The sequence below is a fragment of the Macrobrachium rosenbergii genome, chromosome 9 (assembly GCF_040412425.1).
Source record: "Macrobrachium rosenbergii isolate ZJJX-2024 chromosome 9, ASM4041242v1, whole genome shotgun sequence".
Lineage (NCBI taxonomy): Eukaryota > Metazoa > Arthropoda > Malacostraca > Decapoda > Palaemonidae > Macrobrachium > Macrobrachium rosenbergii.
The window spans coordinates 44,923,904-44,942,451 of record NC_089749.1 but is presented as its reverse complement, the minus strand read 5'-3'; the positions used below and the strand labels follow the sequence as shown (position 1 = coordinate 44,942,451).

The following is an 18,548-nucleotide window of genomic DNA, read 5'->3' as shown; positions in this document are numbered from 1 at the left end:
TATCTGAAAATTTGACTAAAACTGATACTTGTGACTTGTTTCTTACCATATTAAGGTTTTTTGTGTAGTGCTCTTATAATTTTAATAAAAAAATACCAAAAGTCTTCAAGTTTATGCCATGGTGATTGGCAACTAGATAATCTAACTGAAAGGATTAAAGGGTGAGGCATAACCTCTCAAAAATACGGTATCTATTTTTTATAACAATAATCACACATTCTGAACAGCTGAAATAAACAGCTTGCACTAAAAAGAGCATGGTTTTGACTTTTGTATGTGAGTACATAGTTTACTTGATCAGCACTAATATACAGTAGTCAGTTCGTTCTTTACATGTATGTTTACATAGTTTTCTGTACATGCATATTGCTGTCAGATTTTATCCTCTAGACACACATATATGTATATGTATATGTATATGTATATATATATATATATATATATATATATATATATATATATATATATATATATATATATATATATATTATTGTGTGTGTGTAATTTTAAAAGTTTAGATCACACATGATGGCCTTAAGCTTTAAAAACGGTGACACTGAATCTCTTTCCTCCCTCTGATTTATTCCTTCTCCCATCTGGGGTCATCTAGCGATTGATATGTCTGGTAAACAAAATAGGTTCTAAATTTTGGAAAGCACACTCCACTTATGAAACTGATGAGCACAATCAGCTGGAAGTCAAGGTCTAATTAGAGGTCAAATGTCAGTTGGAATTTGCCACTATAAGGGTGTTGTCTTTCACAAACTTATTTTAATGGGTATTCATAAAGGGCGAAAACATCGACAGTATTAGCCATATTTCCTCAAAGGCAGATGTCACAAGAAGGCGTTTTCTGTCACCTGTTAGCATCCTGCCTGCCTACAAAAGTTGGCTTAAATGGCTATTGTTTTCATTCATTGTTGCAACACCGAGGTCACAAAAGTTAATTAAGGTGGTGTCACAGGAATGTGCATGGCCTACATGTCAAAATTTGTACAAAGTTATCAGTCAAGGCAGTAGTTTATGTCTATATTAATTGCAAAATTGAGGTCTTGCATGTCCGTTAAGGTTATATCACCCGAGCACAAACATAAATTTTTCAATTAGGCAAATATTTTGGTGACTTGATATCAAAACTTGATGGACAGGTTCAAAATGACAAGGTGTCTGGACTGTGCAAGAAATTGTCAGAAACTTGTGTGACCCTACCTTGAGGTCATGGTAGGAGTTTTGGAGGGGATTAATATATCTTTGCCCAAATTTGCAGTGCTGCTTGGCCACTACCAAAGCCATGCCTTTATGTTATAAATATATTGCATATTTAGAGCCACTGCCTTAGAACTGTAACCATTGTAATGAGTGCATTAATAATGAATGTATTAGGTATTTTGATTTAATTTAACCACAAAATCCATAGGTGCTCTGAAGGATAGAGACTAAGATTGGAGAGAATTTAAGTAAAGCTTTACCCTAGCTACACACTATACCTGCAACAAGCAGCGATGAAAATAGGCCTGGGTTATATGTGGGTAGGCCAGTTTGTTGCCTTCATTCTGTACAAAATAGTACTTTTTATATGGTTTCACTCATATCATTATATTTTTTTTCGTGAGAATAACCTAACAGACATTGTTTTACCATTTTAATCACTAGCATACTACAGTAATGTTTTCTTATGATAGTCACTACGGTAATAGAATTAAACTAGGAATCACCAACAGTATATTAAAAACATCTAAGAACATCGTATTTATGAGAACCCCTATCACTCAGACTTCTTTTTCGTGATTGCTTTTTTATGGGCATACATCGTTTTCATGAAAATGACTATCATACCAATGTGTGCAACTGGGGAAAAAGTTTTACATCAAGTTTTATTACTTGCTCTCGATGCCATTTATATTCTTCATCACTTACTTTTATGAAGTTTTAATGCCCCTAGTGATGCCTTTGAAATCCTTCAGCGTCTCTGTTAATTTTTAAGTAACAGAATTTCTTTACATTACTTTTAGCAGCATGTTGGTGCCTTGAATGCTACTCGAGCAACTGGATATAATCTTCATTTTGCTGATTTTGTTTTTTTTTAAATGACCTTCTCCATAACTTTCCTTATCTCTCTTAATCTCTGCTTTTGGATGAAATTTCCTTGGCCATCCTTCCTTCCTTCCTTCCTATTTTTCTCATTTTTGTGCTTGCCTTTTTTCTCCTTTTCCTCCGACTGGAACACTTCTCTTTCCTCCTATCTTCTCGTCTTCCTTTCTCTTCGTCTCCTGGCAGACAAAACTGAACTGAAAGTGGTCTCAACAGTTTCGGAGGCAGTTTACCACGAGTACGACGAACTGCGCAGGCGCTGCGAGATTGAGGCAGAGTCCATGACACAAGCTTTCAACAGAGCGACCGAGGTCAGTTTAGGTTAGAGGGCACATGGCGCATGCGCAAGCATGCACACACGAACACACTTTTAAAAACATATCATTCATTAAAATCTCCCCCTTCCCTTTCTCTCATTTCCATCTGCTACCTTTATGCCAATTTTTTCCATTTGATTTCTGATTGAGCAATCAAAATACACTCAAGTCTTCATTTCAACTTTCAAGTAAAATAATAATGGCAAATAATTTCTGCTGGTTGAAGTATAAATATTTTCTGTGACTATATTTTTAATATAAAAAGCAACTTTAAAAATGCTGTTGACAACTTTCATATTATTGTACTTTTTTCAGTAGGTCAAGCAATCCCTGCAAGTTACAACAATTTTGACGTATGAATGACTGCCTTTACCTGCTTTGTTTTAATTAATTTAGTTAATATATTTATAATGTAATTTTTGGACACTACTTGTACCGATTGTATTGTTTGAAATGTACAAATACATATACTGTATTTTGATTCTATCAAATTACAATTTATTTCTTATATTTTCCTGCTGTTGCATTGTATTCTTCCTGAAGTCTCTGCAGTAGGTGTACAAAATTTCTTTACATGAAGTACATACATCATGAATAATTCTTATAATTAATTTTTGTTAGGACTCCACTCAAAACATTTAACTGTAAACAGAAATTGCTAAAACAGGCTCACAGGAATCTCAGGTTGACGCAAAATTACTGCGCCATGAGCCACTGTCAGTGCAGGAATATTAGCAATCAATGGGCTTTCTTTATCACAAAATGCCTTCTTTAACTATTGGTAGCTGTCTGTGCAGCTCTACATTAATTGGAATTACTTTCCTGTGCACAGTGGTACCGTGAGAACAAAGCTCTGAGAAGGGAAGCCAATTCACTCAAGCGCCAGAGTGCTATGCTGCTCCAGAAGGTTGCAGAAACCTCGCCTGATCTGGACATTTCCTCCCTGGGCAGCATGTTCGAGTCTGGGGATAAACAGGAGGTTCAGGAACTCCAGCAACAACATGAACAAGAGGTGTCCAAGTTAATGACCAAGATCAAAGGTATCGAGACAGGTTCTGATGTTTGCATACCCGAGTTCTCATTGCAGGAAAATTATGCAGAAATTATATAGAAATTTCCAAAGGCACACGTTAATTTCTGTGATATGAAGTGGTGGGATGAACTTCAAAGATGTAAGGCAAATGGCATAAGTCTTCATTATCCATATCTTTATTTTCATTTTTCATCAGAAACTGACTGTTTTCAACAGCTTCTATAACCAAAACAAATTTTGTATATTCTGGTAGTCTTATACATTTGTCAAAATAATGATTTTCAAGATAGTCTAGTGCATCTAAATAATGCATAAATTTATACTTAACGATGTTCATTTGTATTGTCTTGCTTCTGTGTAGCTAGAACAAGAAGACACATACTCTTCAAGAGTTTTCTGATTAACAAGAATTCAGGATAATGCCCCAGTTATGGACTGGTCGTTCTGGAACTTGAGGACTCTGGCCTAATGCATGGCCTCATCCAGCTACCTTGATGGACTCCGTGCCATACTTTGCTGTTTGGTTTTAAAAGTCTTCTGATTCTCTTTCAGTTTTGTAAATTAAATCCAGCATCTTGGTTTATGAACAATGAAACTATTTCTTTGTTACTTTTTTATATTTATGACTTAAAGCCTTTCATAAAATGAGGTTATTTAATGTTATTTAAAGTACCAGTACCTTTTGAGTCTTGAATATCCTTTGTGTTTCCTTCTGAATATTGATTTATTCTTGCAATACTACTATACATCAGTGTACCTGTACTTGCCTTTTTCCAGTATACACGTACATCAGTTTAATGTCCCTTACCTGTGACATATATAAAAATTTTAAAAAGACATCTATCATACCTTTGTTATTGACTAAAACAGGCTCTTTAAGAGTAGGCAGTGCAGTTTTATATATCAAGATGACTCATCTAAGAACTAAGTTGCTAATAGTGACTGTTGGATCCTTGCAATGTTTTGGACTGTGTTACAATGAAAATTGTGTACAAAGGTCTGCATAGACTCACATACACAGAATCAGAGAGTACATACATTCTTTCTAACAGCTAAAATCATTGGAATAATCTCCTTAAATTTATGTTGGCAGATTTAGAAGTAGATATAGCTAGCATTACAGCAGACTTAAATAAAGCCAAAGAAGATGAATTTGAAGCACAAGAGGAACTGCTGGAAGCCCAGAAACAGCTGGAAGAGGCCAATCATCAAATCGAACAGCTGCAAGTGAGTTATTGATAATTTAATTCATAATCTTTCAAGAAAGTAATTTTGACATAGTTTTTTCACAGATTTATGTGTTACTGAATGTTAGTTTTGAAAATACACATAATATAAGTAATTGCATACTGGCCCTTTGGGAAGAAAAATGTTTTATGGGCATCATTACTGTTCTCTCTCTTGAATAAATAAATTTCAACTACTGTACTGTATGACATTCAATTTTATCAACCAAAGGGTCCAATGGAGACAGTTCAGTCTGCCTGAGACACAACTAGACTACTTTAATCTTGCATAGTGGGTGACATTACACTAAAAGGTACTGAATATAAAAAAATGTATTATCTTTATTTTTAGTAATACAATTGACTGATAAGATTTACTTTTTCCAAGGGGAGAGTTTCAGAATTGGAGGCTGTGGAGAGACGTATGGGACGTGTCTCAGTTCTGGTCCTGGATGAAGTGGAAGCTCTCCAAGCTCAGCTGCGCTCAGAGGCTGCAAGGGCAAACAGTGCTGCCACAGAGGCAGCTAAGGTGAGTATAGTAGCTTCATTCACATTTTTACAAAAGATTTACCCACTTGAAATGTTTGAACAGTTGTTGCCATTTCCTTCTATATTGAAGACTTTGTGCTTTAATTCCTTTCTGGGGCAGGTCCTCACCTGTGCCCTTCTGCCATAATCTTGGTCTTTCCCACTGGTTGGCATCTGGCACCTTATAATTTGCTAATTGCAAATGATGTTCCCCTCTCTTTTAACCACATGAACAAACCATCTTAATCCTTCAAGTCACTTTAAAGGAATAAATTTAAGAATGGACTAATGCTAGAACCTTTCCAAGATGAAAAATTTTTTAACTCAATGAGGGACTCAGTGCTAACAAGGCCATAAGATAATATATTCCAAAAAGGTTTTCTCATAATTCTAGTTTCTGTTTAGAATTAAAGGTTTAAATGTCAATGATTATTTACTTTAAAATGACTGAAGTTCAGATTTACAGGAGTTCATTTGTCATATTTGTTTCAACAGTTTTCCAAGTCAAATACCATAGATAGTTGTAATGCAAATAAATCCTTGTCTAAAAATATTTAATTGGAACCAGACACTCTCTGTAATGATTCTGATACTGGTTTCTGATGCAGGTTCTTATACAGGTCATTGAAATAATTTTTTTACAGGGTTCTACAAGTATATTTAAAATATGTACACTGTATTTCAGAATAATCAATACAGTAAACTTCCGTATTCACGGGGGATGCCTACTGCACCCCCTACGAATAGCTAAAATCCACAAGTACTTAGAACCCCTCTAAAAACACTTAGAACTGCCTATTTTGATAGTTTAAACACAAAAAAAACTCTAAAAATGCTTATACCTGAGTATTTTAATAGTTTTATCACAAAAAATGCATTTAGTCATGAAAATATGAAAATACAGTAATTAGTGAAAAATACAGTGAATGAGCGAATTTTCCATGAATAATGGGTAGATATGTTCCACAGAGAAATCTGCAAATACGTAAGTCCGCAAATAGTGAGACAGCGAATGCGGGGGGTTTACTGTATAATTAATATTCTGATGTGATTTAGGTCATCTTGTGATGGCTTTTAGCTGCAGAACCTCTTGAATATTTTTCTTTAGTGTCACAATAGTTTTACTCATTTCAGTGCTATGGGCTTGCTTGATACATAACAGGGAGTATTATGAGGAAAATATTGCATTTTAAATTCTGAGACCCTACCAGTGTCTTGAGTTACTTTCTGATGGAGATGAATATTCGATCTTTTTTTCTACAGGCCCGCAGTGAGCAGCAAGCACTTTTCCGCCAGAGTGCTGTTGCTCTTGCAGATGCCATGGGAGATGAGAGGTTGCGTTTATCACTGGAGGAGATTCACAAGCTCACAAAACAACTCCATATGCAAGAAGAAGAATACACTCAAAATTTGCACAAGTTGAAGGTATGATAGTGTTTTGCTCTGCTGCCAAGTTTCAGAATTGTCATTTTTTTCTGTTTTTCAAGGGTCTTACTTTCACCTACCAATTTCCTCTAGGAGTTGAGCCCCACTCAATTGTTCCTTTCTCCTTCCTATTTTTCCTTGTCTCATCAGCCAGTGCTGTGAGAGATAATTTTATAAACTGTTTTAGATAAATGCAATTATCTGCAATTGGTGGTTTGAATGAAATTTAATCTCCACCAGTCTCATACCATAAATGGTTTATTTCCAACAGAATGACTTACTTTCCTATGAATCTGGCGAAAGAGCTGCTGAGCTGTCATTACTTCGAGAACGTGTCCATGTATTGGAGGAAGAAGTTCGCTCTCAGGAGCGCAAAGCTAAGGAAGCTAACGACAAAAATGAAAAACTTCAACAAGAAGGTACTTGTGTTTTTTGCCATAATGATGGTCTAACTTAAATAATCAGCAGTTTAAACTTTTTGATATTGTATCTCAAGATCATAACATCATTTTTGCACTAGTTTTTTTTCACAATGGTAATTGTGCTTTTAACTGTTACCAGATGATTTTTTGGTGATCACCTTCAATGTTTATGAATTACTGAGTGACCGTAAGGTTTTCAATTTTTCCCACATAAAATTAAGTATGACTCTCACAACCAAGCTCTGTAACCACCAAAGGAGGAAAAGGCCACCAAAGGAGCAAAAATGATATTCTAAAAGTAATTTGTATTTTTCCTCATTTTAAAAGTAATTTGTACTTTTCCTAAGTATACAAACTTGAGGTCTTTATAATAGGAATATACTTCATTGCAGCTGGAGACCAGCTGTTTAACTTTAAACAAGGTGGTTAAGTGTGTGGTTAATTACCAACTTCAGGTGGGAGACCTGCCCACCCAGTCGGTACGTATTCACTTTGCCTTTTGGCCCAGGCAGCAGAATGAGGGGTGACTTGAGGTGGGCATTTAACTGCAAAGACCTCAGGTTTGTATAGTTAGGAAAACTACAAATTACTTTTAAAATTTGTCATTTGTACCTACACAACAATATACAAACCACTGGTCTTTACAATAGGAAGACTTACTTCCTTGGTGGGAGGATTCTGAGTAAGCTTCTGAACTGACTGGTAGTTCACCTCACCTGGGCCTCCTGGTCTTATAAGAGCAAAGGAAGGAGACCAGCCTCTGACAGGTTGAACAGAAGTGTGAACATCTGTGTGCACCTGTAAATCCCTTGCCACAGGGCTCTGTGGGACCCCTTGCAAGAGTTGCTACGGATACACGGGGCTCCGGGAGCCCTGTGTAGTGGTGGAAGGTTCTTTACTCGTCCAGGAAGGTGACTTCTGAGGACTGGTGTCGGAGGCATGGTTGTTCATGGAGACCCATGCTTTTATTGCTCCCCTGGCATGGAGTTCTGAAGAGCCCATACAACGTTCCCATATCCATAGACAGGGGAAAGCGATTGACAGAGATCCCTTTGCCTCTTCTAAGGCCTCAGTATTGTTCCACGGGCATTGGGAGATGTTTCTACCAACGACCATGAAAGTGGAACGAGGGAACAGCACACTGACAGCTTCTGTTGTGCTGATCTATCGTTGGGAGGTTCCAAAGACTGGAAAACCCTGCATAATGTATAATGTCTTGGTGTGAGGGCCAATCCCTATCACCTGAAACTGGTGACAGCTTATTTGCCATTACGTTCCGGTTCCCTGGAATGTACTTGGCTAACAGTTCTACTGAGTGTGCACCCGCCCACGTGTACACCTGCATTGCTAGCATGTAGAGTTAAAGGGAAACCAGTCCCCCCTCCCTGTTTGTTGACAAAAGTTACTCTCATGGTGATGGGGGTACCGACACTCATCAGCACCACATGGTAGCTTGCCGAGATCCTGAACCTCTCGAAGAGCTAAGGAAGCTGTCTTGAGTTCCAGGATGTTGATGTTGAGGTGTTCGCCATTCTGGTTCCACTCACCTGAAAGCAGCAACTCTTCCAGGTGTGTGCCTTGTCCCTCGGTTGATGCACCTGAGAACGGGAGCATGACGGGAGGATGAGTGTGAAGAGACAGTCCGAGGTTCCTGTCGTCTAGCCACCAGGCTAATTCCCGATTCAAGGCCCCCCTGGGAGGAACAGAAAGGAACAGGGAGTCCCTTATCAGAGACTAGAACTCCTGCATCCTTCACTGAAGGGAACGAAGGTGAAGCCACTCACGAGGGCCCAGCTTCCCTAAGGGTGACAGATGAACGAGGACAACTTGTCACTGTCGAGCTGGTTGTTCCTGTAAAGACAGGAATAACTGTACTCTTCTCTGAACCTGCTGATATGAGACTAAGACCATAACACCAGCATGTCCGGACATTAAGTGTTCTGCTCGAGTGTGAGATCAGGCTTCTCAAACTTGAATGAGACTGCCAAGTCCCAGTAAATTAGAGAAGTCTTCTTTTGTCCCCAGACAAGATGGGTATATATTAGAAAATATGCATCCTAACAAGTACTAGCCGTACTGTCTTCAGCAACACCTTCACCTCTTCCCAAGGGCGAGGTTGAGGATGAGCCAGGAACTGAAGTCTGGAAGTGGACCGCACATTGGAGAGGGGTGGCGGGAACTTGCACACAGGTTAGCTGTCTGGTAGCTAGGTAAAGAAGGTTTTACCTCCAGACAATATCAGTCTCCTGAGTTTGACTTTCTTCCTGAATTATGGAAGCCTGATAAGGAAAAAGCCATCTTGGCCATGTAATGGAACCAAGATCCATCCAGGGGACTGTATGGAATGCTGCCATGACAGTCAATTCCATTGTCATTGCCCTGTGAAAGGAAGTTCCCTCTGCAGGGAGACGGTCAGCGACAGAATCGAACATCGGGTCAATCTGTTGATCGACAAAGGACTCTGGTGAAAGAAAGGCTGAGGAAGTGTCTTGCACAATAGGAGAAAAGCCTGAGTGAATTGTCCTCGTCATACAAGAGAAAATTCACCTGGCTAAAAACCCTTCAACAAGTTGCAACCATGACTAGTCCATCGACTTGGGTGACCTATAGGGGATCCCAAAAAGCTTCAATGGGACTGAATGTGACTCGAAAGTCTTTGCTACGAGTTCCGGGACAAACTTGAGTATGACAGAACCTCATTCCTCGCGTGCTGTAGCTAAGTCTCTTCTCTGAGATCGTAAACTGCTGAATTAATGAACGATCCCTGGGAAAAGCCTCAAGAGGTGACCTGTGATCTCTACCACTTGATTATACAACTGGTTCAGTCTGAAGACCGAATCCGGAGTACAGGCAGTCCTCAGTTATTGGAGGTCCGGTTTTTTGGGACTTGTCTAGTGACGAAAATCAGTGATTTTCGGCGCCGATATGCGCCGATTTCTGCTTATCAGTGCCGATAACCGCATATTGGCGCAGATACATACCTAACAGAGGCACTGATAACCGAAAATCAACGATTTTCGGACCTTATCAGCGCCAAAAATTGTCGATTTTTGGTTACCAGCAATTTTCGCTTATCGTCACGCTGTCGGAACAGAACCCTCACTGATAACCAGGGACTGCCTGTATATGTTACTGTGGTTGAAAAGGATGGAAGCGTGAACATTTCCAGTCTTGAACCCAAAAACTGGCTGATACCTGGTCCTTGGAAGACTGAGTCTAGCACCCTTACAATACCTGCCGGAAGCCAAGGACCCTGCAGGTGTGTAAGGCCATGGGCGGTCATCATCTCATGTTGACAGTGGCCATACAGTTCTGGAAGAGCGAACGTAATCATGCAAACGTGCATGGAGCTATCTCAGGGCGAGCAGGCCCGTTCTTGCAAATGTGAATGAGGGCTGTCCCAGGGAGAGTGATCGTGCACACACAGGCATGAACGCAGGCTATCTTGAAGATCTGCTAAGTCTCCAAGGCCATGGCCTCTGCAAGTGAAGATTGAACCAGCGAAGCTTTGGGTTCCTCCTTGGTCCCCAAAAACTTCGAGGGCAGACTTACAATCCAAGGAAGCAGCCAGAGTCTCTTCCCAAGATCATTGCACTGACATATCAGCAGCACGATCTCTGAATAAGTTCTCTGAAGATCGGGGGTGTCCGTGTCCTGAGGAAAAAACCCTAGAGCCTTTCCAGGTCACGGAACCCCTGGACTATTCTCAGCAAGAGACAAGCCCTGACAGAACCCCCAGACCTACTCTCAAACATTTAAGCATATGACCGGCCTGATCCTAGAACCAAACCCAGTGTAAGCTTCCTGGGAGGGCTGTGTTGGGACATGGCATCCCAATCACGAACCCTTCTGTCCAACTCGTGGCTCCTGGTGTAACCCCATGAGGTTGAGGAAACAGGTGAGAGGGGCAGAGCATCTTTCTCTGACCTGCCAGAGCCGAAGTCCTGACAGGAGAGGAAAGTTGTAAAAGATTGTCAACTTGCAAATGATGACTTCATGGGTCTAAGAGAGTGAACCTGCTCACGCTAACGTGGGTGGGGCTGTCCCAAGGAGAGCAAACGGGTTCACGTAAACGTGCACGGAAGTTATCTCAGGTAAGCAGACTTGTTCGTGCGAACGCGGGCGAGGGCTGGCCCAGGGAGGGTGACCATGCACTCTCAGGCTGGACTTGGGCTGTCCTCTTTACATGCCCATCTTCTTCGAGGCCGTAGCCTCTGCATAGGAAGAGGACTGTATGGGGAACTTGTTCATAGCTTCTTAAGGTGAGCAGACTTGATGCTCCTGAGTCACAAAAGTATAATGAATCATTTACTTCCACTACTTGAGAAATCAAGGAATCTCTAGCCTAGGTAGGCTCTATACCACCCATAGAGTGATTCCATGGTACTGGTAAAAGGTAACTTGGGATTTTGTGACTCCATGATACTGGTAAAGTTAACTCGGAGTTCCTATGAAACCCGAGTACCTGGGGAGACACGGTTCTCCTTGGAGGTCCGTGCACTTGGAGCTTCCGAGTCACATACAGGATGATCTTCAGTTACTCCCTCTACCCGAGTGTCCGAAGAAACACAGGCGGAGGTATGCACTAGTCCGGGAAGGTGACCTCTTGAAACTAGTATCGGTGACACGGGTTACCTCTTCAACGTGTCGTATCTGAGGAGACCCGTGCACCTGGTGCTCCTGTGTTGCAGGGTCTCAGTGAGACCCGCGGCACAGAGTCCAAAGACGTTGGAGAACACCAAGAAGAGACAGCCCAAAACTAAGATGATGGCGAAGACAATGATAAAATCAAATCTCTTCTTCAACTTCTAACACACATCTATCGCCGTCTTGGGACCCTTGCACCATTCTTGTGTGGGAATGGGGAGGAGGGAATGAGCACACACACTCTCTCTCTCTCTCTCTCTCTCTCTCTCTCTCTCTCTCTCTCTCTCTCTCTCTCTCTCTCTCTCTCTCTCTCTCTCTCTCTCTCTCTCCACAGGTTACCTAGGAACCCGAGCAAAAGTTGTTTGCATGCCCATAGATGAATGAGACTGAGCAATCGGCAACATACAGTGCAATACCACAGTTATTGCTAGCGAGAGAACCCGTACTTCCCAAGTCCTTTGAGCTCTACAGCATCTGAAAAACCTAAAACATTACAAATGTCTAGTAGTAATTTTCAGAATACAAACCTTCCTTCGCACTGTGAAGGAATAAAACTCTCTCCGAGAAAGACAAAGAGTGTCATCAAGTCATAAGCGAGGTGAGAAAACCAGTTTAAACTTGTTGCCTTGGAAATGTAAAAACCAGTTTTACCACTCTCCAGGCTAATAAAGTTGTAGGGTTGCATTATGTCAGAATGCACAATAGTATATCAGAATACTGAATATGCAACACACAAGGGTAAAATAAGGGGATGGATTTGCATTATATTGCTATAAAGATCTTTCTTTTTTTTGTATGTTTTTAGTCTCTCACTTCTTACCTTGGTTTCTTCTAGATGTGTCCCTTAGCATCGCTTCACTGATGATGTGGTTGACATTTGAGATAATTACGTTTTCCTTTATCAACATGGGAAAAGGATGTATGGACATCAATACATCTGCCTCTTTTTTATTAAATGGCAACACTAGAATAATCTTATTTTTAACTATCTTGGTGGTTATCAAATTATAATAGACAATTATATCCTTTACCATAGGGGTATAATGTCCTTCTACCAAAAAAATCACTAATTATGTCCTCTACCTCCCTTGGGTTAATTAATGTTGGGCTTAATATTCCTTTATAGGCTAACAAAATGGCATTTAACAGATCTTTATGGTCTTGCAAGACAGTTCTAACATTGTTCATAAAGGTATTTAAATGTTGTTCATCTGTTATTATCTTAATCTCTTTGGTAATGTTGCTGTTCACTGCATTAATGAATACTTTTATTTTTTCTAATTCTTTGTTGTTTAAGTTTTGAGATTGTATCACTTTATTTAGTACAGTGCCCCTTGTTGCTGCCCATTTCTCCAGTTTGTCTATATGGGCCCTTTCTTTTTCTACATTAGAATCAGTAGCTACACCAAACAATTGATTAAGTGTTGTTCCTATAAAAGGTAAGAGGGATCGTTTGGATCTTGTATTTAACACACTTCCTATGTCATTATCTAGTTTTTCCAACAATGGTAAAACATTGTTATTTTCACTTTTCTTAATTAATGATTTTAATTCCCTTTGAACATCTTTCAACATCATTTCATTGATAAGCACTGATGTAATGTCAATACTTACAATTCCCAAGTCCTTTATTAATTTCACAGATCCCCTTTTCTCTAGTAGTGCACCCTTCCGGATCACCACCTCGGATGACATAAAGCAGTGTTATGATAATCAAGAAGAACCACATGTTTGTATCTGTAAGGATAAGCCTTATCAGATATTCTGATGTAATTTAATGTCTACATATATTGATAACAGTTCAACACTTTACATAAATTTATCTTTTTCTTAAGTTGTATTTGTTATTTACTGGTTCTTGTTTATCTTCTTTCAATAATTCAACTATTCTTTTATTGGACCAAGAGTCTGTTTTTATTACCTTTACATGATTGGTATGTTCTTTTAGATCACTCTCACTTATGATCTTTAGCTTATTTCATTTCAACACTTCTAATACCCTATAAGGACCTTGAAACTTTGGGGATACTTTTACATTAGGACCTTCTAGAACATGATTCTGAACATATACCTGAGCACCTACTACAGTTTTTGGTTTAGCTGTATTTTTGTCATAGTACTTTGCTTGGACACTGAGCTTCCTTAAGTCTGGTCCTCGTCTGTTTGACTGTTTCATACGTACGTCTAGTTTTCCAGGCAATATAGTCATCGTAGTTATAAGTATGTCGGGGTGGTGTGGCATCATCTAGTAACGTATTTGGTAGTCTCTTTTCGTATCCGTATAAAAAGTAGTGTGGTGGTTCTCCTACTGTTTCATTTACAGTATTGTTTATAGTAAACTGTACGTCTTCCAAAGCTAAATCCCAGTCTTCTGTATTAGGTTTAACTAAAGTTTTCAGGATATCCTTTATCTTACGATTCGTTCTTTCTACTGCTCCATTTGAACTTGGTTTATATGCTGTGATTTTACATTTATTTATCTCATAAAATTCACATAATTTTCTTAAAAGTTCACTAGTAAATTCAGCTGCGTTATCAGAAAGAAGAACTTGTGGACATGAATGTCTCGTAATAATTCTGGATTTAAGAGCTTCTGCTACTGTAATTGCATCTCTATTTCTTACTGGTACAATCTCTACATATCTTGTTAGATAGTCTAAAAAGACTAATATTTGTTTATTCCCTCTAACAGTGGTAGGAAATGAACCTAAAAAGTCCATAGATACGACCTGAAATGGATTCAGCTCCGATGGGTATTTTTCTAGTGGAGCTTTTGGATTTACGTTACCTTTATTTCTATTACAAACTACACAATTTTGTACAAAGTTCTTGGCATCCTCACTACAATGGGGCCAAAAATAGTTTCTGGTTAGGATTCTATTTGTCTTTTTGATTCCAGGATGTCCTGCTAACTTGTATGAGTGGGTTAGTTCTAAAACTTCTCTGATTAGTGTTTTGGGATGTATAGACGAGAATAACCATTCTTCTCTGTTGGTCTTTTATACAATAATCCATTGACTAAAACAAAATCAGGTTTTAAAGATTCATCTGCTATTAAGTGTCCTATTATATGCCTGATTTCTGTATCCATCCCTTGTTGTATTTGTACTCTTTCTAAATCTAAGTCTACCACCTGACAGCTAAAACAAAGAGTATTAGTGGTAATACATTTCTCTGTTTCTTCTTGGGATCTGGATAATGCATCTGCTAGTGTATTAAATTTTCCTGGAATATATCTGAATTCTGGGGCAAATTCTAGTACACTAATGAACCATCTATTGAACTTCATGTTATTTGTAAAAGTTCTCTTCTTAAACAAATCACAAATTGGTTTGTGATCAGTAAGTACATTGACATTATATCCTAAGATTATGTGTCTAAATTTCCTTAGACCCCAGTATAATGCTAAACATTCTTTCTATTGTGCTATAATTTCTCTCTTCAGCATTCAAAACTCTACTGGCATAATATACTGCTCTCATTCTTGTTTTGTCCTTTTGTAACAATACAGACCCTAGCCTGGTACTTGAGGCATCACAGGCTAAGTAAAAGTCTTTGGAGAAATCTGGGTAGACTAGTACGGGATTTCTGGTCATTTTACTCTTTAGAGTTTGGAAGGCTGTCTCTTGTTCTTTATTCCATTCATATTTGACATCTTTCCTTGTTAATTCTGTTAATGGTTTGGCTATTGTAGCAAAGCCCTTAATGAAAGGTCTATAGTAGCCTACCATTCCTAGGAATCGTCTCAATGCTTTCAAATTAGTAGGAGCTGGATATTCAACTATTGCCTTTATCTTGCCTGCTTGCGTTCACAGACCATCTTCACTAATTACATGTCCTAAGTATTCCATAGATTTCATTAAGAACTGACATTTCTTTAATTTGATTTTTAATCCTGCTCTTCTTAATCTTTCCAGGACTATTTCTAAAGTTTTAAGGTGACTTTCTAAATCTTTGCTAAAAATGATAACATCATCTAAGTAAACTGCAACATTTTCTATATCCCCTAATATTTGAAGCATCAATTTAACAAACGTTAAAGGACCCAAAGTGAGTCCAAATGGCATGACTTCAAATTGCAAGTGTTCCTTATGTGTGCTGAAGGCTGTGTATGGTTTCGACTCTTCGTCTGAAGGTACTTCCCAGTATCCACTAAGTAAATCTAAAGATGAAAATATCCTTGAACCTCCTAATTGAGCTAACATATCTTGAATTACTGGCATTGGCATTCTATCGGGGATGGTGTTGGAATTTAACTTTCTATAATCTATCACAAGTCTCCAATTTCCATCTTTCTTTGGAACAAGTAGTAATGGAGAATTATATGGAGATTTAGAAGGAATGACTACCCCATCTTTCTTCATTTCTTCTATCAAATTATCAACTATGGGTCTTTGGCTTATTGGTAATCTGTAATTAGGAATAAAGAATGGTTTTGTTCCATCATCTAATACAATTTTATGTCTTAGGACATTTGTTCTACCTAATTTATCTCCTTCTATTGCTATTACATCTCTGTATTTTTCTAATACTTGAATTAATCTATCTTTGTTTTCTGGAAAATTTGTTTTATTCACTTCTTTGCTTAATTCAGATGTTTGACCAGTTACAGAGAAAAATGCTTTTTCCTCTAATGTTAGTCATGGATTGTTAATAGGTATTCCTTTGCAAAAGACAATGCCTGCATAAGTGTTAGTTTGTTATCTGAGTAGTTCTGGACATAAACTTCACAAGTATCACCCTTCATGTGGACTAAAGAATTATCCATCCTGACAAATTCTGGTAACTCTTCATTTTCCCCTTAGATGTATTTTTGTTAAACACTTTGGATGCAAAATTACCTGTCTGTTTAGTATAAATTGTACTTTATTATCATCAGCAGTCCTTACACAACATATTTCTTCATCTTTTATCTCTGCAAAGTAACAGTGTTCTGCATCTATACTAGTTTCTTCAGGTACTGCTATTATATCATTTATATCTACTTTATTTATTTTGTTTAACAACAGCACCTCATTTACTAATTTCCCTTCATTATCACAACTGATTACTACATTGCTATAATATTCTGTATTTATCTCTGCATATTTATCATCACATATGTCTTGTTCCTCGTCATATTCAGAACATTGGGGATATGGATAGTGCGGATGAACCTTCACTTCTCCTTTTTGTTAATTCTTCTACTCTTAATTTATCCTCTTGAAGGGACTTTCTTGTGGTATTCTGTGTAGGGATAAATTGTCATTGATTTGAAGACTTATTTGATGTTGAGCGATTACTGCTTAATTCAACTATTTCTTTATTTCCTTCTTGTGTTTTAAACCAGCAATTCTTTGTTAAATGTCCTACTTTCTTATAAACCGTGCAAATTCTAGGTTTTCTACACTCATTTGTAAAATGATTTGTATACCCGCAGTTTTCACAGGCTGTCTTTGGTCTCGCCCCATGAGCGGAATAGTTCACTTGGGTTGAAATGTTTGTGTTTGAGTTTTGACCATATCTATAAGGTTTGTGAGGTCCATTCTTTGTTAGATTGTTTCTTCCCTTTTGATCTGGATTCCATTTTCTTTTAGTATTTTGGGCATATTTCCCTTGGAAGGTATTTGGTCTATTTCCTACTTGTCTGGAATTATCATAAAACTTATTATTCATTTTAAAAGTAGGATTATTATTTCTGACTTTCCTTTCATTTTGTGCTTCTGTTGTTCCCACAAATTCCTTGGAAGATTTATCTCTTTCCTTTGGATTTCTTCTCTCATTGTCTTCAATGTTTGAAGACTTGTTTTCTTGGGGTCAAGTTTTATTTTTCTGAAAGCCTTCTTTTCCTCTTCTCCAAGGGCATTATATATTGTTCCAAATGACAAGTAATTTAAAACATGTCGTAGCTCAACTAAGTTACGGGCACTATCCCCAAACTGAGTCTTGTCTCCTATAGTAATACCTGTCTTCATTAAGTCTTTGGTTATTTTCTCTATTGCATTCTCCACGCTTGCATACAAATTAGCAATTGTTTTATATTGTGGGTTAAGAAATCTAGTTATGTTGTATAAAGTGTCAGTCTTATTTACTGGTTCTCAGAGTGATAAACAAATTTCTTTAAATTCTACATAGTTATTAAGATTGCTAAAACTTGTGGAATTCAAAAGTTTTATGTGCTTCTCCATGTTCTGAGCTGAAGAGCAACAAGGCTTCATTTATTTTAGCTCTTTCATCTGTTATTCCCCCTGAAATTATACGACTATCTGCATCTGCTAGCCAATGACTTACAGTATAGGATTCGAGTCTACTTTTGTCAGGATTGGAATCATCCACCTGTCCAAAGAAGCGTGTGGTGGTTATTATTACTGCCGCCTAATTCATTTTGTAAAATTGTAAAGTGCAAGTAATATTAGTATTATTACTATTATTATTACTGTTAGTAGTATTAGAATGATTAACACTATTTTGGTTCTGGTTATTTGTGTTATTATTGTTAGTATTTCCTTGCACTACAGCGGAGTGGGAATTTAGTCTTGAAATTCGACTCCATCTAATTGTCGACGGACTTAAATCGTAATGTGAATGTCTAACAGTGTTCAGCAATTCTTCAAAAACTCTTTGCATGGTCACACAAAAAAATTATTCAATCAGAGTACATCGATTATAAAAAAAAAAATTTTGTTATATTGTACCAAAATTAAAACAATTTGTCAAATTGTCACAGTAAAAAAAAATTAAATTCTCTACTGAGTTCAAGTGCACAAGCAAAACCCTTTTCAATACACAAAAGAAATTCTTATATGAAACTGGGCATCATATCACCAAAATTCATCACAATAAGTACACAAAATTTATATATAACTCCTCAATTAATCAT

At 38.0% G+C, this 18,548-nt stretch overlaps 1 protein-coding gene across 1 annotated transcript in view; it reads left to right on the top strand.

Moving 5' to 3' along the window:
- The window catches only part of LOC136841752 (shootin-1-like), a 140,254-nt gene that overhangs the window by 115,098 nt on the left and 6,608 nt on the right, over positions 1-18,548 (top strand). The window contains 6 exon segments of the mRNA XM_067109010.1: positions 2,278-2,402; positions 3,241-3,448; positions 4,535-4,668; positions 5,056-5,196; positions 6,459-6,620; positions 6,892-7,039. Of these exon segments, the coding sequence (XP_066965111.1) occupies positions 2,278-2,402; positions 3,241-3,448; positions 4,535-4,668; positions 5,056-5,196; positions 6,459-6,620; positions 6,892-7,039 (918 nt within the window).